Source organism: Pistacia vera, unplaced genomic scaffold (genome assembly GCF_008641045.1).
Source record: "Pistacia vera cultivar Batoury unplaced genomic scaffold, PisVer_v2 Contig104, whole genome shotgun sequence".
In the NCBI taxonomy this organism is placed as follows: Eukaryota; Viridiplantae; Streptophyta; class Magnoliopsida; order Sapindales; family Anacardiaceae; genus Pistacia; species Pistacia vera.
The window spans coordinates 712,667-733,835 of NW_022195071.1; the positions used below are offsets into that span (position 1 = coordinate 712,667).

At 33.7% G+C, this 21,169-nt stretch overlaps 3 protein-coding genes across 4 annotated transcripts; 1 reads left to right on the forward strand and 2 right to left on the reverse strand.

Moving 5' to 3' along the window:
- Positions 1–2,653: 2,653 nt before the first annotated feature.
- On the reverse strand, positions 2,654–3,305 carry LOC116126343 (putative cell wall protein). Its single transcript, XM_031412031.1, has one exon. It carries the CDS (start codon positions 3,262–3,264, stop codon positions 2,857–2,859), a length of 408 nt encoding a protein of 135 aa, XP_031267891.1. The 5' UTR covers positions 3,265–3,305; the 3' UTR covers positions 2,654–2,856.
- Positions 3,306–4,320: 1,015 nt separating this feature from the next.
- Positions 4,321–9,498, reverse strand: LOC116125423 (probable protein phosphatase 2C 52). 2 transcript variants are annotated; one of them, XM_031411159.1, is made up of 6 exons: positions 8,637–9,498; positions 7,623–8,134; positions 7,154–7,501; positions 6,951–7,068; positions 6,636–6,859; positions 4,548–5,018 (listed from the first exon to the last, which is right to left on the reverse strand). In XM_031411159.1, exons 2-6 carry the CDS (start codon positions 7,881–7,883, stop codon positions 4,548–4,550), a joined length of 1,422 nt encoding a protein of 473 aa, XP_031267019.1. In that variant the 5' UTR covers positions 7,884–8,134; positions 8,637–9,498. The 2 variants fall into 2 exon arrangements, with proteins under 2 accessions (XP_031267020.1, XP_031267019.1); XM_031411160.1 differs by lacking the exon at positions 8,637–9,498 and having other exon boundaries at positions 4,321–5,018; positions 7,623–7,883.
- Positions 9,499–15,618: 6,120 nt separating this feature from the next.
- On the forward strand, positions 15,619–16,412 carry LOC116126088 (photosystem II repair protein PSB27-H1, chloroplastic-like). The gene has a single exon (XM_031411803.1). It carries the CDS (start codon positions 15,714–15,716, stop codon positions 16,260–16,262), a length of 549 nt encoding a protein of 182 aa, XP_031267663.1. The 5' UTR covers positions 15,619–15,713; the 3' UTR covers positions 16,263–16,412.
- The last annotated feature ends 4,757 nt before the right edge of the window (positions 16,413–21,169 follow it).

Genomic DNA, 21,169 nt, shown 5'->3' on the forward strand with positions numbered 1-21,169 from the left:
GATGGAAAATAATGTTTATCAACATCAAAAATATAGGATTTCAATCATTTTACAACTTATATGCTCCTTAATTGCATGGAAAAATGGAAAAAGAAAGTGACCTAATTTATTGTTTCTTAAAGAAGGAGTAATGATTTTAGAATCTTGGTTGGCTGGACTAATTGTTAAGTTAGGAGTTAGAATGTGATAGATCTGTGGTTGGTGGGTTTTTTTATGAGGCTCATTATGGTATACATTCATTTTTTATAAAGCCACCTGTGCATCATGTCAAGGTCGTAATTTTAATCACTTGTTACATATGTTGATAGGTTTCATTCCTTTTTAATAAAGTTGCCTGTTAATATACCTGTATTATTATTTTCCCACTTTTTGCCAAAAATTAGATTATTTTTTGTGGTTCCTTCACTTGTAAATGAGTGCCACGATTGAGTGCGTAAACCTCCAATGATCTGATCTATTTGTTGTGGGACAATGAATTAATTGCGAACTTTCCTTGATACATGAAGAATTTTTGGTGCGTTTTTTAAACATAAATAAATATTTCTTTCAAGTAATCAGAATTGGGAGCATTGTCCTCAAAAATATATGATGCTAACTTCTTATGAACTCTGTTTTTTTTTTTTTTTCCTTGGGTCCTGACTGAGATAAAGGTTTCTGTATATTTTGACAATCCTACATGCATACTAAGAATTAGTGGGTTGATGGTATTATGCAAGAATTATGATAACAGATGTCAATCAATTTATGTGCTAAATTTATATTCATTAACTTGTTTTCCTTTTATTTCTCTTTTGTTTCTATGTCACTTTTTGTTACTTTGCTTAATTGGAACCATTTTACCTAATCGAAGCCATTTCTCTTTTCTGCAGGATACAATATAATTAAATGTCTAGGCATGTATATCAGGAGTTAAAGTTCTAAGGCATCTCAGGTTTTGGCATCATCAGATTCAGATTGTGTAACTTAAATTTAGAATATTTATCTTGACATTACAGAAACCATGTGAACAAAATTTGTGATATAAATATTTTTTTTCTGATCTTTTTTCTTTCTTTCTTCACTATGTTACAACCCATATGCATTAGCTTGGAATTTTGAAGCTTATCTCTGTAACATTCTGTCGTTGTCAACATGAAATATTTTCTTTATTTCAGTATCATTTTTTCTGGCCTTGATCAGTTGAAGAGTAAAATATCATTCAGAGAAATGAAATACGTGTGAAATTTAATACTGCCTGCTAAGATTGGCCCTAAGAAATAAGTGAAAAATAGCATTTCAATATCTCGGAGGAGACTTCATTGAAATTAGTTGATTAGGATTAGAGTTGTCTTATGGTATCAGTTGTTTCATACTGCTATTTTGTTTTTGGTGATTTTGAGATCTTGTTTTTATTTTGTTTATTGAGGATTTTTCTGCTGTCAGTATTAGTAAGAGGACCTGTAATAAAGTTGAGGAAAAACGCTGTATTTATTATTTGGATAAAGGCCATTTTCTTGTTTTCTCAGTTCATACTCCCTTTTTATCATAAAAGGAAAAGAGCAAAGAAAATTGGAGATGGTTTTATTGTCATTCAGTCAATGGTTACGAAAATGAAGAAATAGTTGCAAGTGGTGGAAGACATTGATGCCCTGAATAGCATATTTTTAACTATAAAATTGAATATACGCCTTTATGGTTGTTGGGATATAAATATTATAGTCACTTGCAAGTCTTAAACTCTCATTAAATTATGAATTATATTATACAACAAAGATGATTGCTTTTAAATCAGATCCAACGTACGTTTCGACAAATCCATATTAATTGTAAGTTGTCTATTTCAAATGCCTGGTTAGGTAGGGTATGTCAAATCTTATTATCATGTCTTAATATTAGGGAGCATAATGGCAATATTTATCAAAAATATGTTGGACACTATCTTATGTTAAAGTTTCAATTGACATTTGTGTACTAATCCCATAACAGTAAATGTTGATAACATTGAATTTTCTGTTATTTTTTAAGTGAAATTTTCGGCAACAAAAGTGTATTTTCAATCAGCAATTCAGATTATTTTGTAGGGTATGAGACAGTTGGAGTGCATCCAAGGAATTGAATGGTTTAAATTACTTAAGATTATAGGACTGTACAATTCTCATTTAGTCAAGATTTTCTCTTGCATGGTGCTCGGTTCGGTTCAAGTTGAATCGCCTTTTTTTTCATATAAAGCGTGCTTTGAGTAGAAAGTATAATACTGGCTTTAATAAATGAGGACTTCGGCAGTTGGCTTCATGAATGATTTATCTTGGTTAGTGCCCTCACTAAACTTCCAAATTTTAGTTGTGATCAAAACCGCTTTAGATTACTTTTGAAACCCCATTTTCATGGAATGAGGATCCAAAGGCTTATTTCTTCGCAATCTGAGGTTGAAACTGTTGAAATGTGCTTTAAAGTGGATTGGTTGCATGTGTTTCCATCCTTTAAAAGAAAGCAATGTCTACATAATGGTAAGAGTAAAGATGATAGAGCCGGGAACCGTACGTCGAACTCACTGCAGTGCTATGAATAAACTATTTTGTGTTAAACGCAAGTTCAAAATGAACCATAGTTTCCTTTTTATGAGAGCACTCTGCAACAAAAGCCAACCTGCAGTAAAGACATTCTTACTGTAGACTATAAAAAACATGCTCTCATTAATTGCAGAACAGTCATGGAGTTCATTACAATGGCTAGGTTCAACTCCCAAATCCAGTCGCTTATTCTACTCGTAACAAAACAACAACACATTACATCAACTAGCATGCACACAGCTTATTTAAATTCACAGGCTCCAAACAGAGCCATTAATTGAAAGAACAACTTGCTAGATTAACAAACTCAAGGACGAGCAGCTGTTGGAACACCACCGCCGTTACCAGTTCCAGGAGTTGGGACCTCATAACCAGGATTCGGAACAAAAGTGTCATCACCACCTGGAATATGACTCCCAGTGCCAGTCCCGGTGCCGGTGCCGGTTCCGGTTCCAGTTCCAGTTCCAGTCCCAATCCCAGTTCCACTTCCACTGGAACCTGTTACTCCACCTACAGTGTGGCCAGTAAATGCTGGTGGCACCAGAATCCTACCTATCCCTGGAATGACCACACTGTTGTCAGACTTAAGGAACCACTCAGGTTGTTTCATCTCACCATTATTATTCTTGCTTGTTTTTGGGTTGCCCCTACTAGCTAGTACTTGTCCAGCTACTGCAAGCAGTATGGTGAGGATGATAAAGTTTTTGTAAGACATTGTTCGTTGGAGAAGAATAAGTAGCCTGCTAGGTTTGGAGTTTGAGTTGAGATGGAGAGTGTGCAAGGGTAAGAGGTGTTCTTATAGTCGAGAATATTGTGAGTTAGGTGAAGATTTGGCGGTGAGTAAAGAGACATTTTCTCTTGCTTAACCTGCCTTCACCAACATTGGCAACCGCTAATAATGTGATTTATGAGCCTCCATATTTCTGTCTGCCATTGTCATGTGTAACTTGTAGAAAATTTTCCTTTCGCGAACTTGGCTCTCCCATTTTCTGCTTGTTTTTGTACATACTACACTGCTACCTACATCAACTATATATTCCTATCCTATGGCCCCAGTGACCCATCATTCTATTATCTTTTTCATTGTAATTTAAATAAATAATGTTTTAAAAAACACTTTAGATAGTTGAAATATATTCTATTTATATTTTAATTGTTTATTTAAATAAGAAACTAACTTTTTTTTTTTAAGTTAGAAAAACGTATCTGGTGATTTTTAGAGAAACACCTCAGAATTTTTTTATTAAGAGTCTCAGACTCACTTTAGCAGCCATGTCAAAAATACTGGATCTTACTTATCCGAACTCTAATATATGTATAAATTATTCTCAGGATTCTCTTCACTTGGGTCAACCCATTTAAAAATTTGCTCGTGCTTAAGCCAGATAATGTCAACTAATTAATCAGCTAATGCTGATCTGCGGTTTCTATCAGAAGGAGGTTGAGTGGTTGACCCTTTGAGCCCGCAGATTGAAAATTAAGCAAACGAATTATCAAAATGTACATAACTTTGACTTGATGAGATGTGATGTTTGCCGGTAACAGGATAAGTATGCCAGTGACGTAGTTAGTTTGAAAATCACCTACATTGTCAAATCAGGTTCTTGTGGATAAAAGAATGTCTTTTAATTATTCAGACAAAGAATGATTTACTGTGCGTCAAGTATCAACCCATCCATCCAGTTTTACATTAATGATTGAAATTTCAACTTCCCTCTTTAATGAGGCTTATTGTGATTATATCTTAAAGCAACCAGACAGGAAATCTTGATAGAGACTGGAACAATATTAATACAATTATACCGATCAGTACAATTCCTGCACAAAACCATCCCACTAATTCTGTGCAATATAACAATAACAAAATGCCCAGAGGAAACTGCACAAACCCTTTTCGGCAGAGTGCCAATCCAAAGTATTTCTCGAATTAACGAGGCTCAAAAGCAAGATATTACAAGGAAAGCAGGGTTCCATTCATTTCTACAATGATCTCAAAATTTAAGGGTTCGGCCTTTCCTCCAAAAATCTTGGAAGTTGTACTAGAGAGTTCACCCGTGTAACACCTTCCAAACCTGACCAATTCTGATCTTCAGCAGCTACTGTTTCTCCATTCCCTTCATCCTCGACTGATACTTTTCCATAAGTATCACTTTCATCTGATGATCGAACGGTGAAATTTCTTTGCAAAGATGGCTCAGACTTCTGGCCATCATCTGATTCAATTGCATTACCAGAGTGATTGCTTTGAAGGGTTGCAGATGAAAAGCCTTGTTCATCATAATCAGATTCAGAGTCCATTTTCCCATCTAAATATAAACAAACCACCGCACAGTCATCCATCTTTGAAGTTGGATATTTGAGTTTCCATTCACGCGCAGCTGCATCCACTAGGATCCTAGCTCCAGACGCCCGGGTTGGTGCAGAGGATACAATCTCAACAACCTCCTCGTTGCTCAAGACATCCCAAACCTGTAACAACAACACAGTTAAATTATGAGGAAAAACTGAATTATCTTATGGTAAATCTATGTTGTAAGGGAAATTCCTCTTGTAAGGAAATGCTTAGCTTTCAAGACAAGAAACAATAATCATCAACAAGGTTATCAAAGTCTCCCAATCACATAGTTAAATTTTCTGTAATTTCGAATGACTTTTATTGAAGTTCCTGACTTGTCCATTATATGAAATTGGCACTCTCTGATAAAATCTAAAATGTGAAATATGATGACTTTATATTAAACCTTATTACCTCTTCCATGTGCAGTCATAAAACTGTATTTGCAAGTGATGGAATTTATTAAGTTTATGTGCCAGCTCGAGTTGATCATTAAACTTTTTTAAATGAAGAATCCAAACAAATATTAACTAAAAAGATAAAGAAGAAAAAGCTGATCTGTAAGACAATATACAATTATCTGTAAAATTTACTAGAAACTGGGTTTATTATCAATTAATGACTCTTGCTGTTAACAGTAGTCGTATAAATGAACACTCAATGAAGAGTTACCTATTTCTCATGTACTAACTGTAATTTGAATTCTTACCGGTAAACCCACAAGGAAGAGTCTTACAAGTTACAACCCATATAGTCAATCTTGTCAATGAAAATGTAAGCTCAAGCCCACTCAATATAAAATACCCAAATTAAAGCGTCTCTCCCTACCAGTAAGTTGTATAGCACTGCGTGCACACCTTCCTATATTCCAACCCATTTAGGTCAATACTAAGACAAATAAACATACTTATTATGCCTAAGAAAGAGAAATATGGGAGCCTCTGCTTTTTCCATGTCTTCTACTTTTGAGGCCTAGCAGAAAGCCTGAATATTGAGGGAACCCACAAATTCGTTCATCGAAATATGTTACAGAAACATACTTTAAATCTGCAAGAACTGAGATAAATATCTCAACCAGAATATTTCTTATTGGTCTACTCAGATAATCACAGGAAAATGAACTGGTCTATTGTGTTTCCAAATAAAAATTCATAGATAACATGTGGAAAATTACCAGTACTGCAGCTAAAAACCCAAAAAAGGGCATATCAATATACTTCTAAAATTGACTGTCTTCAATTAGTTAAGGAGATGGCTCCAAACTTTTTCAAGATTATTGACATGTGACAAAGGTAAAAAATGCAAGAATACTACAGAATCTCCAGCTTGCACTTTAAAGAACAATAGCTTAGAAACGCACAAGTAACATCAGATTTGCAATTTGAATTTAGAATTACTCAAGTATGAAGAAATTTGTAAATAAAATTTTGTTTTCGAACCATTGATACAATCCCTCTACCATATCTATCCCTTCTGTTATTTCAGCTTCACACTTTAACTTAACACCATTGTTTTTGCCCATAAGTCAGACTGTTGGGTCTATAAACACAACATAGAGGGCCATCCACCAAATTATAAAGTTCTGAATAGACAATCTAGTCACTTATTTGATTGCCTTCTAGCAACAGTCAGCTTTAAACATGCCCACCAAAAAGTTAATACAACCAATTATTAATTCCAGAAAGTAGAAAGAAATTTGCAATTAAAATTCAACAATCAAGAAGTTAATAAATCAGAGGTGAAAAACTTACCCCATCTGAAGCAAGCACAATAAACTGATCTCTATCTGTAAGTGTCCGGTGAGAAAATTCAGGTATTGAAATCACCCCATACTCCTTCAAACAAAAATCACCAAATGCTCGAGCCATTGCTAGACCAGGAGCATCATCAAAGGGCAACCAAACTCTGGATACTTCAGGCTCATCTTGCAATGCAAACACTCTACCTTTACATCGTTTAATCCTCTCAGCTTCCCCTATGACAATTTACATTTATAGCAGTAAGATACCAAGATTCATGCAAACAAGCAGATGGCCAAAGAAATTTTCTAAAGGTGCAAGACATACTTGGCAAATCAGGTTTTAGATCAACAGTCAACTGAATCGCTACCATAGAATCATTGTTGTCCTTAGATCCCATAATCGCCCGTGAATCCCCAATATATCCCATGAAAAGATTGGCCCCCTTGAAATCACAAAATAAAAATAAACAATAAGAAGAAATCTAAACAAACTGAATATGAAGAGTAAATGGGCACTTCATGCCATACCTGTTTCACTATTGTAATAGCAGTGCTACCACTACAAAAGCAATCCAAATTAGGATGGGACTTCAGTTCTTTATCCATGGACTTGTATGACTTCAGAAATGCTTCTTTCCATAACGAGTTCAATTTATCCTCAGGTGAGCCATCCTTCTCAGTATCTCCAGTATCTGCTTTCTTTATATTCGCTTTGAAACATGCTTTACCTGAAGCATTCTGCCTTGACTGAGAAGATAGCAAGAATGATAGTAATTTTATTGGCAAAGCATCCCTCACTTTGCGAGCAACAAGATGCCCATGAGGACCATGGCCATCAAAGACACCACAGAAAGTCACATCTTCCAACATGAAATCCTACAGCAATTCAAAGTGTGACTAGAAATTAGTCTCCGAAAACACACACACACACACACACACACACAAAAAAAAAAAAAAAAAGAGCTACATCTAATGAAGAAAGAAGAATAGCGCTTACTTCCCACACAATCATGGCATCCTGGTTGACTCCCTTGCGACCCTGCTGTGTAAATATGCAAGAGGTTCGGCTTTTTCCATTCATAAAAACCCTGTTGGGTATTGAAGATAAATTATGCATAGTAACAAGATGCTCTGAGAATGTTCTCTTAGTTCTCTTTTGGCCACAAAATCCCATTCCCAAACATGCAGGGGAAACTGTCTCTCCATTGCTTCTGCTACTACAATTACTCTGGCTACTAGTCGAAACACAACCCCCCATTTTCTTAGCTCCAGAAAAAAGACATCAATTGCAATTAAGGGACAGGGTTCTTCTTTATGCCAGAACAGATCTCACATGAAATTCTGTAATTGCTGGAATGGTCAACCAAGCAAATGACTGTCCGCTCTAAAAAGATTCCCAGACATCAGACCACAAGGAACTTTACACCCTCAATATAGAAAATTGGAGATCTTTTTAATCTTGGTCAAACATAATCCATTGGAGTTTACGTGGATCGATAACAAAACCAGCTGAACAAAACAAGAAGAAGCTAGTTGATTGAATTGTTTATAATATAATGTCTTAGAACACAGAAATGACTGCATATAAAGAAAACTCAACAGGTGGAACACAATGTATTTAAAAATATTCCATGTGACCTTGGAATAGAATATGCTTAAAAGGCTGTCCTGATTGTTTGTCTTTGAACAGATTCACATTGATCCAAATCAAATGGCGAGATTACAAGTAATTTAATCGAAAAACTATAATTAAATAACAGAATAATCAGGAGCATGTAAATCAAGGACAAACCAGAACACAAGAAATTTGTCCTATTAAAATATAAATGCAAGGATAACCATGAAATTTCCATGTCTTTAAAATTCAAACAAAACCCATCTACATGTTCAACATAGAAAGCAAACCAATGCCTACCACACACACACACACACACAAATGAAAAAATGACAAACACAACGTGGAGAAAAGAAAATGAGAATCAGAATATCGAGAGAAATATAGCATTTTTACCTTCTCGGATTACGGTCACAAGAAAGACAAATCCACAAGGAGATTAAACCAAAGTGTCAAAGACAAGTACTTTTTAGCACAGTATACAAAGGCATAACCTCACATAACCCTAATCTAACACCACAATTCTATGTTCAGTCTCAGAGGCTCAAAAAAATACTAACAAAATTTTAAAGAGAGAGTGAGAGAGAGAAAAGTAAAAGTAAACCCAGTTATACTAAGAATGTGAGTACTAAAAGAAAGATGATCAGGGGCCAAACAAGAGGAAAGAAACCGTGTTGAGAGTTTGATTTCCCACTTGAGAGAATAGGTAAAAGCAAAAACGGAAAGCAGAAAAAGACGAAAGAAAGGTATGATTTTGTCAAAGCAAAATCAAATAAAACACCAAAGTAAAGATAACAACAAGAGATCAAGTAAACATTACGTAATAATCCATCAAACTTCAAATTTTAAAACATAATAATAATAATTTTATCTCACTGAGCTGAGTTTACTGAAACCTGTTGTTACAACAATTCCGCTTAAAAGTAAAAACTTTAAGAAATCAAATTAAAAAAATAATAATAAAAAATAAAAAATAAAAACAGGGGTGTCTGTGTCTTTTGTTTTGTTGCTTTATGTTGTACTTAGGAAATTCAGAGGAAGCACTCACATAGAAGACAAAGCTAAGCAGCTAAAAAATGAAGAAAGAAGAAAATAGCAGTAATGGGAGTACCTTGGAGGTGGGTAAATAAGATAAAGTTGTGCTGGGACTCTGATGAGACTGAGAAGAAAAGAAAAAAATGAAAGATAAAAAGGAGAAGAGATATTATTAGCGAAAGATGGAGATGGGATGGGTTCATGGCATTAATTGCAAAAGCAGAAGTGCAAGCAAAATGGAGCAAATGAGAGAAAGAGAGAGAGTCAGCAAAGTTAAAAAAAAAGTTAAAATTAAACTAAAATAGAGATAAAGATAGAGCATTGGCCGGCAGTTACTGTGAAGCCCCCGCCCCGCCCCGCCCCGCCCCGCCCATAATCATTATACAAACCAATTCACTTCTCTTTACTTACACCTCTACGCTCTCCATCTTGGCGCGTCGTCAAATTTTGTTTTCATTTTACTATTTAAGTAAAATAAATCAAAATTTAAAAAGTCCAGGGGTCTTTTTGAAGTTTTTCATTGTAGCGGTTTGGATGGTAATAGACTATCGTAACGATTTTTAAAACACCTAATTTATATTTGGGAGTTTATTTTTCAACAGTTCTAATAATTTTTTGAAATGATAAATTTATATATATATTCATAAAAATATCTCAACTCTAGTCAGTACTTTAAGATAAGAGTTCTTTATTTATTTTCTACTTATTAGTATTTTATAACTTCAAATGTGATAAAGTCTTCTTATACTTCTTCGTCATTCATTACAGCATCAGGAATGATTAAAAAATTGAAACTCCACTTCTCTAAGAAAACATCTAGAAATGAGATTTTAATAATTTTTTTTTTATGATTGCTTAAAATTATTTTATATTTAATATGTTTGAAGGCGTGCATAATATGGTTAAATTTTTTTTATATATATAATTGAGATAGCTTTATAGTGGATAGGGTATTTGTGGAATAAAATTTTAAAACCAACTAAAACACTTCGATTTGAGGTGTTTTATAAACCCTTCAAAAATATATTATATTGGTTCTAGGGTTTTTTAAGCCAATCAAAACTAGTACATAAAAAATCTGATAAGTAATAGTTTTAAAACATCTTAAAATCAGTTTAATTAAAAATCCCTCAAAATTATTGGAAAAAAAAAATCTCAAAGCAGACCCTAAGATAATTGATATTATCTTATTATCTTGTGATTTCAAAATAAATTAAATTTTGAAGAAATGAGTGTTGGTTTAGGGGCGTTGTTTGATTAGATACTAGAGTAAAACATTTACTCACCCAAGATTTGGCGAATCAGTTTCACCGCAGTTTCATTCCCACCCACTTTAAAACTCTGATAAACTAAATTCTGCTTTGATCATGTTTGACTAGTCAAATACCCTTTTTTTTAATCGCTTAGGGGCATTTGGTTAGAGGGTATCTGACATTAATGGGACAAGTAATCTTATATTGTCTAGTTGTCAAATAATATAAGATATCGATAATCTTTAAATACTAATAGTAGTTATTATTAATAATATTGAAGGTAATTTGATTACCTTTATTATCTTAGGTATTCTAATATTACTATAGTTATTTTTTTTTGTTACAATTTTATCCCTTATTAATAAAAATTTTGGACAATAATACCCCTATTTTAAAAGAAATTTACATTAATATCTTATTTCAATTTTACCCTTATTTAATTAAAATTTTAGACAATAATGCCCTTATATTTAAAACAATTTACAGACCACCACTGCCACCCAACCACCACCGTCGACAGTGGGCCAACCACCACGGACCGCCACAGGAAAGTTGCCGGAGTCCCTAAAAAAGAACGAGATTCTGTGGGAGGCTTCGGTGTGGCCGTTTCCGGCCATATTAATGGCCGAAGACGGCCATACTAGGCCAGATCTATTCTGGCCATTTCCGACCAAATCGATGGGCCAGATTTGGGCGAGATCTGGCCGCTAACGGCCAAATCTCATCCAGATCTGGCCGATAATGGCCGTTTTCGGTGATCAATATGGCCAGAAATGACCATATTAAAGCCTCTTGGTCACGGTGAGCTACTTTCAGAGACTTCTGGCGGTGGTTTGCTGTGGCAGCAAGAGGTGGGGGTGATTTCATCATAAATTAAAGTTTTATATAAGCGGGGTGTTTTAGCTAAATCTGAAATATTGGGGGTTAAAAGAAATTATTCAAAAATTAATAATAAAAATAATATTATATTAATATTTAAAAAAGGGACAATTTACTAATTTAAAGAACATACCCACCAATTTATTCCCCATAACCAAACATATGAATATAACATACCCACCAACTAACTAAACACATTTTCCTAAATATTCCTAGTAATCTATATTTCCAGTAATCCAATATTTTTAATAATCTAACATTTCTGAACCAAACGCCCCCTTAGAGCATTTCCAAAGGTGTATTAATAGGAGTCAACCTCTTTCTTACGAAGAGTTTATTCATAGAAATATATTTTTTATTCTTTAAATATAAATTAAAGAGTGAGTTTGACTCTCCATATTTAGAAAGTAAAATTTCACTCTCTATCATAATTTTAAATAATAAATTACAAGTTTTTATATATTTTATTTATGATTTATCTCTCTTATTAAGTTTTATTCTTGAAAAAATATATTCTCTCTCGTAAAATTTAAAGAGTCTATTAGATTTGAATAAAAATTTTGGTTTTTATATTTAAAAATCAATGAAGATGCTCTTTATTTATATGAAATATGCTCTTTAAAATAAAGAGCATCATTGGAGATGCTCTTACTATAACAATGAGTAAATTAATAAATTACTTTCTAACTCTTAAATTAATAGAATTAGCAAAGTAACCGTCTTTATTTCAAATTTATTTCAATAACACCTTCTTCTTTAACCTTTCTCTTCTCTGTAACAACCAAATCTAGTCATCGTGATATTCTCTGCCTCTTTCTCTCTCTCTTCTTCTCCACCTTTATTTATTTATTTATTTATTTATTTTATAACCAAGGTGTTCGGGTCAGTTTAAGTGTACCTCGACTAATCCTTAGAGGAGACTAGCTCAACAACCTATCACCACGCTATAGACCCCCTTTAAATCTTAGGAGCCAGGAGGATTCGAACCTAAGACTATGCACCTTAACCATAGATCCCAACGTTTGTCCTGAGCTACCCAAGGATGGGTTCTCTCCACCTCTTTCTCTCTTTCTCCTTATCTCATCTCTACCTTTTTCTCTCTTCTCTTTCTTCTTTCCTCTTCTCTGTGGCGATGTTAGTGGTGGTGGTTATGGTGGCAATGGTGGAGAGGAAGGGTTGGGTTGTGAGAAAATTTTGAGATTTTTCTAATTTTGGGGAGCAAGAGAAATTAGGGTTTACTATTTCTTGGATAAAAAGGCCTAAATACCCTTTTAACTGTTAAATTTAAAATTAGGTGGGAAATTACAATTTATGAAGCCGAGGGTGGGAACATCAAACCTTGGGTGGGTAATACTAAATGTCTTTTACTCTATTAGAAGTGGCGGAACAAAAAAACAGATCGAAAAAAAAAAAAAGGGAAGATGGGCCACGTGACGTCCTCATATTTATTAAATTGTTTCACTTTCACATTCACCCGTCTCTTCTATTGGTGTGGTCACAGTCAACAGTTTGGTCCAAGTCCTCCCCTTACTTTATTATTATAAGTTGGAGGGAAAGGTGCCGGGCCTTCCCTATGTCCCCACGACTCCCATCTATTTAATTCGAATCAACAACCCTCACGTATTATCAATTCAAACTCAGTTTTGATGGGTGGTTAATTGTTTTAACAAGGTGCCAATGATTATAAAGTGATTTAGATTATTATAGCCATGCATGTGGAGTTAGTCTTAATTAAGATAAAGTTAAACAACCATTACCTCAAATAGTTGTACTCAATTATTAAGATGAGCTAGCAATAAACATTCTGGTTGAACGTTGCCATCAAATTCAAAACTCTCATCTCGATATCATTCTAAACCAACTACGTTTGAGTTGAAATGTTAACTAAATGCAACTACCAACCCTAACTAGCAGACTCAGTAAACATGCAGCGTAGAGAAAGTGGTAGAAGAAATTATTAATTTCATGCCCATGCCAGTGTTGAACTTAATTTATTTCATCACAAGCCATCCGTTTCTCTGAAGCTATATTTGTACGACTGTAGTTGAAACTTTCATTTTTAAGCCAAAACTTTTGTGATATTGAAGATGGTTGAAGCAGTTTCTGGGAAATTTCATATCAACTTGAAGTTTTTAAATTTAATATCACAGCTCAAAAGTTACTGCAAATTTAATCTTGAAGATTTTAATTTGGATTTTATCAAAATTTGAAAGATTTAGCTCCTCATTCTTTCCAAATGAGTAAACAGTAGACAATGAAGATATCCATTGATAGACAACACAACCAACTTTTTTTTTTTTTTTTTATCTCCCTTCTTCTTCAATGGTGATTGGTACAACTTTTTCCATGCCTTTACTATAATGCTCTCTATCTTTACAACAAATAGTCTAAAATGTAGGCCCTTTTTTTTTTTATGCTGCTTTTTATATTAATGGAGCACATCACATACTTTCTTCTTCAACATCCTCCTCATTTTCCCTTTTTCTATTATGAGAATGATTATGGAGACAATTGCGTTTCATAATTGCATACTATTAAATTTTACATTTACTCTACATAAATTCTCATTATTTATAAAATGAAGTAAACTTTTATATATATAATCATTTAATAGATATAATATTTGAAGCTTGTGAATAGCGATGATTTTGAAATGATATTTAGCTTAGTGAAAGCATATTCTTTAGATTTAGGTAAGGGTAAAAAGAGAAAAAAGGAATAAAATTGACATATTATAGTCAAAAATAGAATAATAGAAATCGCATTTTATGATGAAAGAGTACGAAACATCATGATTAGAGACACGATAAACTTTAAACCTATCTTCTTTATGAAGAAAGTATTAATTTGTCATCCAATATTTTAAGGATTGATAGCATATGTTATGTTATTATTGGTAGGGTCATGCAGGTAAGATCGATTATAGATTCTTAAAGGTTTCATTGGGCCCAATTTCCATATCTTGTCCAACTACTTTTAAAGTGAAACTTGCTTCTACCCATAATTTATATAAGCAACATAAGATGTGTTTTCTATACATAATGATTCTTGAAAGCATGAGATTGGTAGGGCTAATACTTAATTATAGGGTATCGCATTTTGAAAAGTATTTATAAATTCTTCTAACTACTTTATATGAAAAGGTTTTTCTCATTTGTCTACAAAAATATTTTATTTATCCATGTGATATTAATAATATGTTAGGAATATAATGGCAAATTTGCAATGAGCATGTCAAAATCTTTCAAGTAAGCCCAACTCATTCTTCATAAATATTCCAGAGTTTATTCTTACATCTTTTAAGCCCACCCTTTATCTTCAGGCCCAAAAAGAGTATCTTCTCAAAGTAGTACATTTCCAAATCCAAATTTTATAATTTCATCACTGCCATACTTTTAACATAAATCCTAGTTCCTAACAAAATCCCACCACATCCAGGTTTAGGTCGATAACTCGGTTTCCAAGTTGGGCTTTCCTAAGTTTACTCAAATGACTAGTTGTTGTGCGGTTAATTCATCTTACATGGATTCATGTTATGTGTCTCAATAATACACCGACAGTAGGTCGTTTGTCACTTTATTAGATCAAAAATTATTTCATTTATAAGTATCAACTTGTGTTATCAATACTGTATGTCACTTCATATTAGGATTATTTCATGTGCAAGTCCACTAAGACAACGTGAACAATATATAAACGAGTCTCTCACCCTAATGAAGGGATTTTTGAACAATCTATTTTCTTGCTATATAAAATGCCTTATCTGTACTTAGAATTGAACTGTCTGCTACTTGAAAAATTACATAATAAAAGTAATAAAATAATAATAGACGTAAGATTTGTACCTTAAATTCGAATTATTTTAAAAATTCTTTGTCCTTTGTGTTTATTTATCATTTTAGCATCAATCCATGATTAAAGCACTAATTTTAGATTTTATTCTGAGATTTATGTGTTTCTCGATTAGTGTGAAAAATGGCATCAACACTAGTGAAAACAATTTTAATTAGGAATAATATTAATAATGACATATTATAGCAATTAATTACATTAACATAAATTACCAATATTCAGAATTTATCATAAACTCTTTACAGGCCTAACAACATAAGTTCGAGGGAGGGACACATGCAGATCTATATCTAACATATAATTGGATCTTCTCTCATCCATAAAACAAAAATAAGATAAGGTGATAAGCCCACGCCCACGTGTCACAAAACCCAGTCCTCTTCTCCTTTCTCTCTACTCAAAACAGACCACTTGCCATCCTCAACTCTCTCTTTCCAACATAACCAAATTAACCATGGCTTCACCAACAATCCTAACACCCTCCTCCAAGCCCCAAACTCTCCCCTCAATCAAGCCCAGATCCTCCACCACCGCCATTGCCACTCCCACTCCCACTCCCACTCCATCGCCACAACCACCTCATTTAAAACAACAACCACCACTAAGACGACACTTCTTGACCCTATCTGCCAGCGGCATACTCTCTCCTTTGTTTCTATCTCCTCTTACCCCAGCCTTTGCTTCTTCTGATGAAGAGTATGTGAAAGACACAGAAGATGTTATAACCAAAGTTAGAACTACAATCACCATGGATAAGAACGACCCAAATGTGGCAACTGCAGTTGCTGACTTAAGAGATGCTTCAAATTTTTGGGTGGCGAAGTATAGAAGAGAGAAAGCTTTACTTGGAAGAGCTTCGTTTCGTGATATTTACTCTGCATTGAATGCTGTTTCAGGGCATTACATTAGTTTCGGACCCGCTGCTCCAATTCCTGCTAAGAGAAAGGCCAGGATTCTTGAAGAGATGGACACTGCAGAGAAGGCCCTATTAAGGGGTAGATAGAGAGACACGGATTCAGAAAGCTTCTTATCAAGGGAATTTTTCTTTCATCTTTTTTAAATTTTAACTATTTTGACAGTATTATGTCAAATTGAGGTTCAGTTTGTAAATGATGAGAAATCTGCAATTTAAATGGTGGATATTCTTATGTTAATCGTCGTGATAAAATCTCTATATATTTTAATGTGATTTTTCTTCTGGAAAAACTGTAGTATGGTGAGTTATTCAATATATGAATTGATCGCCAATGTTGACTAGTTAAATTCAGACTTTGTAAGTTGTAACTGTTTGCTCCACTGTTTTATCGATCCAATGCTCCTTGAAATTTCAAGAAAATAATCACTTCTTCTCCTAAGGTTGGATGGCAAACTCTTTTAACTATTAAGGTTAATTATAGTTTATACTTAGAGAGTCTTATGTTCTATTCACATAAGAGATACTTACTATATTTTGGAATACAATAAGCAAGATTTTTAATTTTTGTTTTTTTTATTCATATAGAATAAGCAAGATTTAATGAGAAGATTAAGTTTTATTAAGAATTGAGAAAACAAAGATAGAGTACATCACCAATAATTCTAATTAGGAAATAATCAAACAATTAATTGTACTTTGTACTTGGAGTTATAGAAACAAAATAAACAGTGACCTAGATCAATAAAGCCGATCACTCATCGAATTTTAAAATTAAACAAGGATAATATATAATATACTTGATCAAACTAGCTTATAGCAGAGTGCTTATAAGCAAAAAAAAAAAAAAAAAGTACCTCCCCCAACTTATTTTTTTGGCTTATAAGCTAAAAAAATTATAAACAAACAGGTCAGCTTAATTTTAGAGCTTATAAACTTTTGACCACTTATAAGCTTAACAACATCCCCTAGATTCTAGAGGATTAAAACATTACTCACCCCAAGATTTGGCGAATCAGTTTCACCGCAGTTTTCATTCCCACCCACTTAAAAAACTCTGATAACTAAATTTTGCTTTGATCATGTTTGACTAGGCATACCTTTTTTCTTAACATTTCCAAGGTATATTAATACAGTCAACCTCTTTCTTAGTTAGAGTTTATTCATAGAAATAGAAATAGGCTCTTTTTTCTTTACGAATAAATTAAAGAGTGAGTTTAACTTTCATATTTAAAAGTAAAATTTCACTCTCTATCATAATTTTAAATAATATTATAAGTTTTTATATATTTTATTTATGATTTATCTCTCTTATAAGTTTATTTTTGAAAAAACATATTCCTCTCCTAAAATTTAAAGAATCTATTAGATTTGAATAAAAATTTTTTTTTTATATTTAAAAGTTAATAAGATGCTCTTTATTGATATAAAATAGTTCTTTAAAATAAAGAGCATCATTGAGATGCCCTTACTATAACAACATAATAAATAATAAATTACTTTCTAACTCTTAAATTAATAGAATTAGCAAAGTACCGTCTTTATTTCAAATTTATTTCATAACACCTTCTTCTTTAACCTTTCTCTTCTCTGTCAGCAACCAAATCTAGTCATCGTGATATTCTCCGCCTCTTTCTCTCTCTCTCCTTCTCCACCTTTAGTTATTTATTTCTTTTTATAATTCAAGATGTCCGAGTCATTTTAAGTGTACCTCGACTACCTTAGAGGAGACCAGCGCAACAACCTATCACCACCGCCACAGACCCCATTTAAATCTTAGGAGCCAGGGAGATTCAAACCTAAGACCGTGCACCTTAACCATAGATCCCAACGTTTGTCCTTCACTTGACTACCCAAGGATGGGTTCTCTCCACCTCTTTCTCTTCTCTCCTTATCTCTCTCTACCTTTTTCTCTCTTCTCTTTCTCCTTTCCTCTTTCCATGGCGATGTTTGTGGTGGTGGTTATGGTGGCGATGGTGGAGAGGAGGGTTGGGTTGTGAGAATTTTGAGATTTTTCTAATTTGGGGGAGTGAGAGAAATTAGGGTTTACTATTTTTTTGGATAAAAGACCTAAATACCCTTTTAACTGTTAAATTTAAAATTAGGTGGGAAATTGCAATTTATGAAGCCGAGGTGGGAAACGTTGATTCATCAACACTTGGTGGGTAAATGTCTTTTACTCTATTAGAAGTGGCGGAACAAAACAACAGATCGAAGAAAAAAAAAGGCCGAACGACTTGTGCATACCCAAAGTTTGTCATAACGACAAGTTGATACCCAAAAGTTTTTGAAACGACAATAGGTACCTTCCGTCATGTTCGGTTAATGATTTCTGTTTATAATAGTGAAAAGACTAAAATGCCCCTAGAATTTTGAATTTTAGTTTTTTATAAATTTAAAAATTTCTAAAAAACCCCCTAGGTTTACAAATTTAACTAAATACCCCCAATATAAAAATTTTTGTAAAATAACAAAAACACCCCCCCACCTGCAGTGTCAGATTCCGGCCACCACCCGCCGGAATCTGGCCGGAAAGTTGCGTTACGACACAGACCCGTCGATCTGTGTCGTAACGTGCCGATATTTTCTTTTCCGGCCAGATCTGCCACATATCTGCCGGAAAAGGCCAGATCTGGCCGTTGAAGCAGCAACCAGATCTGGCATTTTCTGGCCAGATCCGTGGCTGATCTGGCCGGAAAAGGCCAGATCTACGGCCAGATCTAGCCGTCGACGCCGCAAATTCAGTTTTGCGGCGTCGACGGCCAGATCTAGCCGTAGATCTGGCCTTTTCCGGCCACACAGCCACGAATCTGGCCGGAAAAAGCCAGATCGCCGCGTTACGACACAGATCCGAATGGTCTATGTCGTGATGCAGCTTTCCGTCCAGATTCCGGCGTCGTGGCCGGAACTGGCACTGCAGGTGGCGGGGTGTTTTTGTTATTTTATAAAAATTTAATATTTGGGTTATTTAGTTAAATTTGTAACCTAGGGTTTTTTTAGAAATTTTTAAATTTATAAAAACTAAAATTTAAACTTTTAAGGGCATTTTAGTCTTTTCACTATATAAACAGAAATCATTAACGGAATATGACGGAAGGTATCTATTTGTCGTTTTAAAACATTTTAGATACCATTGTCGTTACGATAAACTTTGGGTATGTTAAGTCGTTCTCCAAAAAAAAAAAAAAAAAAAGGGAAAGATGGGCCACGTGACGTCCTCATATTTATTAAATTGTTTCACTTTCACATTAACCCTGTCTCTTCTATTGTGTGGTCACACGTCAACAGTTTGGTCCAAGTCCTCCCCTTACTTTATATTATATTGAGTTGGAGGGAAAGGTGCTGGGCCTTCCCCAGTCCAACTCCCGCTACCCTCTATTAATTCGAATCAACAACCCTCACGTATTATCAATTCAAACTCAGTTTTGACGGACGAGATGGTTGTAACAAGGTGCCAATGATTATAAAGTATTTAGATTATTTAGCCATGCATGTGAGTTCGTCTTAATTAAGATAAAGTTAAACACCATTACCTAAATAGTTGTACTCAATTATTAAGATGAGCTAGCATAACATTCTGGTTGAACGTTGCCATCAAATTCAAAACTCTCTCTCGACATCATTCTAAACCAACTACTTTTGAGTTGAAATGTTAACTAAATGCAACTACCAACCCTAACCAGCAGACTCGTAACATGCAGCGTAGAGAAAGTGGTAGAAAAATTATTAATTTCATGCCCATGCCAGTGTTGAACTTAATTTATTTCATCACAAGCCATCCGTTTCTCTGAAGCTATATTTGTACGACTGTATTTGAAACTTTCATTTTTAAGCCAAAACTTTGTGATATTGAAGATGGTGGAGCAGTTTCTGGGAAATTTCATAACAACTTGAAGTTTTTAAATTTAATATCACAGCTCAAAAGTTACTGCAAATTTATCTTGAAGATTTAATTTGTTTTATCAAAATTTGAAAGATTAAGCTCCTCATTCTTTCCAAATGAGTAAACAAGACAATGAAGATATCCATTGATAGACAACACAACCAACTTTTTTTTTTTTTTTTTTTATCTCCCTTCTTCTTCAATGGTGATTGGTACAACTTTTTCCATGCCTTTACTATAATGCTCTCTATCTTTACAACAAATAGTCTAAAATGTAGCCCCCTTTTTTTTTTTTTTTATGCTGCTTTTATATTAATGGAGCACATCACATACTTTCTCTTTCAACATCCTCCTCATTTTCCCTTTTTCTATTATGAGAATGATTATGGAGACAATTGCGTTTCATAATTGCATAATTTAAATTTTACATTTACCTACTCATAATCTCATTATTTATAAATGAAGTAAACTTTATATATATAATCATTTAATAGATATTATTTGAAGCTTGTGAATAGCGATGATTTTGAAATGATATTTAGCTTAGTGAAAGCATATTCTTTAATTTAGTGTAAGGGTAAAAAAGAAAAAAGGAATAAAATTGACATATTATAGTCAAAAATAGAATAATAGAAATCGCATTTTATGATGAAAGAGTACGAAACATCATGATTAGAGACACGATAAACTTTAAACCTATCTTCTTTATGAAGAAAGTATTAATTTGTCATCCAATATTTTAAGGATTGATAGCATGTTATGTTATTATTGTAGGGTCATGCAGAAGATCGATTATATAGGTTTATTGGGCCCAATTTCCATATCTTGTCCAACTACTTTTAAAGTGAAACTTGCTTCTACCCATATTTATAATCAACATAAATGTGTGGTGTCTGTGTCTTTTGTTTTGTTGCTTTATGTTGTACTTAGGAAATTCAGAGGAAGCACTCACATAGAAGACAAAGCTAAGCAGCTAAAAAATGAAGAAAGAAGAAAATAGCAGTAATGGGAGTACCTTGGAGGTGGGTAAATAAGATAAAGTTGTGCTGGGACTGTGATGAGACTGAGAAGAGAAGAAAAAAATGAAAGATAAAAAGGAGAAGAGATATTATTA